The sequence below is a fragment of the Otolemur garnettii genome, unplaced genomic scaffold (genome assembly GCF_000181295.1).
Source record: "Otolemur garnettii isolate 467f Iridium unplaced genomic scaffold, OtoGar3 scaffold00003, whole genome shotgun sequence".
Classification (NCBI taxonomy): Eukaryota; Metazoa; Chordata; class Mammalia; order Primates; family Galagidae; genus Otolemur; species Otolemur garnettii.
This window is the reverse complement of record NW_003852398.1, coordinates 44,295,343-44,299,191: the sequence shown is the minus strand read 5'-3', so window position 1 is coordinate 44,299,191 and position 3,849 is coordinate 44,295,343. Positions and strand designations below refer to the sequence as shown.

Here is a 3,849-nt window from a genome sequence, read left to right as displayed (position 1 = left end):
AAAAAAAAAAAAAAAAAGGAAGTCTAAACAATGAAAAAGGTGCTATTGAATACTATGATAATAATATAGGAGAAATCAACAATTTTAGCTTCAGGTTTTAGAGGGAAAATCAGTGTTTTTAGAAAATTACTAACACGTTTTTTATATTGCAGAGGAAGATAAATGAAGCTGCTTAGATTAAAACAATCTGTCTTATTCCTTTCCCGCACCAAGATTAAAATGTTTCTTGCCTAAGAAAAACTGTTGTCCCTGCTTTCATTACACTGTTTGGATTAGGATTACCAAGAGCTACCTAAATCTATGCTCAGAGGTGGTCTCTTTTTTATATACTTGTTTCATTTTAGAGAAAGTATCACTCAAGTTTGGAGAAAAAGACACAATCTTCCCTTTAGCTTTTTGCATCAAGTCATAATCTATAGATCAGAGAAGAGGGTTGCAAGCAAATCTAATATTCATTGCAGAAGGCTCGACCATCTATTTCTTCATTTGGTACCGATATAGCTATATAAAATCATATAAAAAATTACCTGAAGGATTGGAAAAATCCAACATGCTGGTGGTAGGCTGCAGGAGATCAGGGCTACTGGATGAGAGTGTTCCAGGAATAGGCATTATGGCCAGACTGTGCCTACAGTGCCTTGTGCCCACAATGCTGTCATCTTGTGATTGGCTTAGGCCTCCATCACTTCAAAAGAATGTCATATATTACTTTAAAGTATCTGAGGATACTTAAATAGTAAATACTCCTGTTTTCTGTGCACTAAGGCATAATAGAACCAATTTAAAGTGGTAATTTAAACAATTACTACAATGATTTAAAAAAAAAAGGACAATTATGATAATGATGATGGCAATAAAATGTTAATTATGCTCAAATAAAATTTAACTTATACATCAAAGTAATTCTACTACATCATAATACATTTAGTTTCTACTGGTTCTGCAGAGAATTGAACTTGAGGGTGTACGGAATCCTTGAAATTTGCCAGCTTCAGTAGAAACTATTACGTGCATACAACAATGCACAGCCATGTCATAACAGTATGTGCTTTCTCTCCCTTTCTCCAGAACATCTTGGTGACTCTGCAGGATGAAGTTGGGTCTAAATTCAAACCAAAAAATATAGCAAACTGTAGGCAACAATGGGGACAAGTTAAGATATGACTTTAAACACAGAAGAAAAAAGGAGGACCAGAAATAAAAACAGAACTAAAAAAAAACAAACTATTTTGTAAAGTATATTCTAAGGGTACATTGTTTGTATTATCTCTCAAGTCTAATTATTTAAGCAAACAAAATACTCTTCCTTTAGAATATATTACAAGTGTCACATAGGTAACTCTAAGTAAAAACAAAGAAACACAATACTGTCACTTAAGTTTTAGGTACCCCAAAATATCAGCTTAATTTTAAAGCAAAATAGTCCTAAAAAGAGAAAAAATAGCAAGGAAAAAAAATTTCCCATCAGCATTAATAATCAAATACTATGTTTCTCTAGGAATTAAACCTAGATTTAAACCAGTGCTTTTAGTTAATATTAACTCCCAACTATATCTTATTCAATGAAGCATTCTGCTTAGTACTTGCTATTTATACAAAAAGAAGTCATCACAGAATACTTACCTATTATCATGGAAAAGATTAAGGTACAGTCAAATGAATGATATGGGATCCATTTAGAATATGTTATAAGTAAAATAAAGGATTTAAGCTGATTAGAAAACTGTGCAAGATGAAAAATTACAGGACTGTAAAAGGACTGTTAACAGCCAGTCAAGGAAGAGAGGGCAACATGAGAGGAGAAAGCGGTGAAGAATCAGCGAAAAGCGCATCATAGAAAAGAGCCAAGATTACTGTTTCAGGAGCAAGCTTTGATGTCAGGCAGATTTGTATGGATTAGCTGTTTGACCTCATGCAAATTTCTTTCTCTTTCTGGACCTTGGCTTTCCCATCTAAAAATGTGAATACTACTAATATATCCCGGGGCTACTCTAAGGATTAAATTAGGTAACGCAGATGAATGTTTTGGCATGGAAGAAAATATCTCTATTTTAAAGAAAAGACTTAAGCACTTTAAACAAGATTAAAATAAGAACTGTACAAACCCAGAAAAAAGGAAATATTTATTTTAATCAATTTATATTGAAAACCAGAGGGGGGACAGGGTGGGTGCAAGTCACTACAGAAAGAGTAAATGGTCTCCTGGGAAGGGAAGGCAGTCTAATTTGACAGATACTGCAAAAGAAATACTTCATTTGTAAAGTAACTTACATTTACCTTAGATTGGCTCCTTATAATTAGGTTTGCATTCCCACTGATCAGAGTTAAGTGTTTTATGGTTAGGTAAGAGGAAAAAAAGAGGGATAAGGGCTTTCACAGATATTTAAATTATATGCAAAATAAAGGGTTTTTTATTTTGATTTTTTGAAAAAGCAACATTCTTTAATTGCTGTTTGAAAACAGACTTACTAATTTTTTTAGATACAGAGGGTCAGGTAACAATGCAAAGAATCAAACTGTTAAACAGGTTAGCCAGTCCTACTAATATCAGGTAGAAGCAACTTTAATGAAATTAAAAAGTTTCTATTAAAGGGCATTTACTCTACCAGGTAAAATAAGTTGGAATTCACTATGGAGACTAAGAGAAGTGCATGAAATGCTACTAAGTCCATATACATCTCTTAATGATGCTATTTAATTCCAATCAGCAGACACAACATAATATACTATAATCATGTAAAGCTGATTACAGATTCATGGCAATTAAGGTGTGAGGTATATAAATGAAAACTATACTATTGTGTACAATCCATGCTGTGACACACATGAATTAGTAGTTAACTGGCAAAATATTCATGCTATTTGAAAGCTGAATCAATGAGCCTATTTGGAAAATAATTATGTCATTTCTTACCAAAACAGTCTCCTGAGAAGGTGATGCAATAACAGAAACAAGACAGTTTTGAAAAATTCCTCAATAATTCCTCCACACTAAATTTACTTAGAATAAAAGTACTTAGTTTCATATCATCAAATGAGAATGGCCACATAAAATATCATCAACACACAAAAGAAAAATAATCCTAACATTAAAAGCAAACAAAGTCATGCTGACAAGAAATGGAGAGAAAAAAAGTAATTGCTGCTAAGCCAGCAAAGTAGTCTACGTCAGGAAATGGTACAATGTGTAATAGTACATATAAAGATGTTACTCAGGCAATTGTGATAAATAAATAGTGACTGAAAAAAAAGGAAATTACATTTCCTGAAATATGAAATATTCTTCACGTCAGTAAAAACTACATGGCTATCCTAATTTACAGATGTTATTCAAATCAGCAATTTTTTTTTCCACTTTAATTTTCAGGAACATTCTTTTGTTTTAAAATTTTGTCATGGTTTGAGATTTTGGAATTATCTATTCTCATGTCAATTGTTGGTTCCTTCCTTATATTCTGTCTTTGCTCCTCTCACAGATGAAAACCTTCTTTCTTACAGTATGTTTATGATAACGTATCCCCTACTCTCTACAGACGTGAGCACTGCCAGAGACACAGATGAAATTTCCAATCTTGGGACCTCTTCCACAGAGCTCAGGCACATTAAGAGATGCTCAGAAATTGTGGAACTGAACTTATTAAAATTATCTTTCAATTAAAAAAAATAAATATTCAAAGTAGAAAATTTACAAAATAAATATAAAACAAAGGGAAAATTTACCTATAAAGCCATGCCCTACAAAAACTGCAATCAACATTTTGGAATTTTTTTCTTCTAATCATTTTGTTATGTAGAGTACAATTTATTTAACCAATCACTTGTAGGTGGACATTTAGTATGTTTCCAATC

At 32.3% G+C, this 3,849-nt stretch overlaps 1 protein-coding gene across 2 annotated transcripts in view; it reads right to left on the bottom strand.

Moving 5' to 3' along the window:
• Window positions 1-3,849, bottom strand: part of RAPGEF6 (Rap guanine nucleotide exchange factor 6) — a 184,820-nt gene that overhangs the window by 44,140 nt on the left and 136,831 nt on the right. For both annotated transcript variants that reach the window (XM_003782219.3, XM_023516451.1), the window contains exon 17: window positions 528-685. In XM_003782219.3, coding sequence (XP_003782267.1) covers window positions 528-685 — 158 coding nt within the window. The remainder of the gene's footprint in view (window positions 1-527; window positions 686-3,849) is intronic.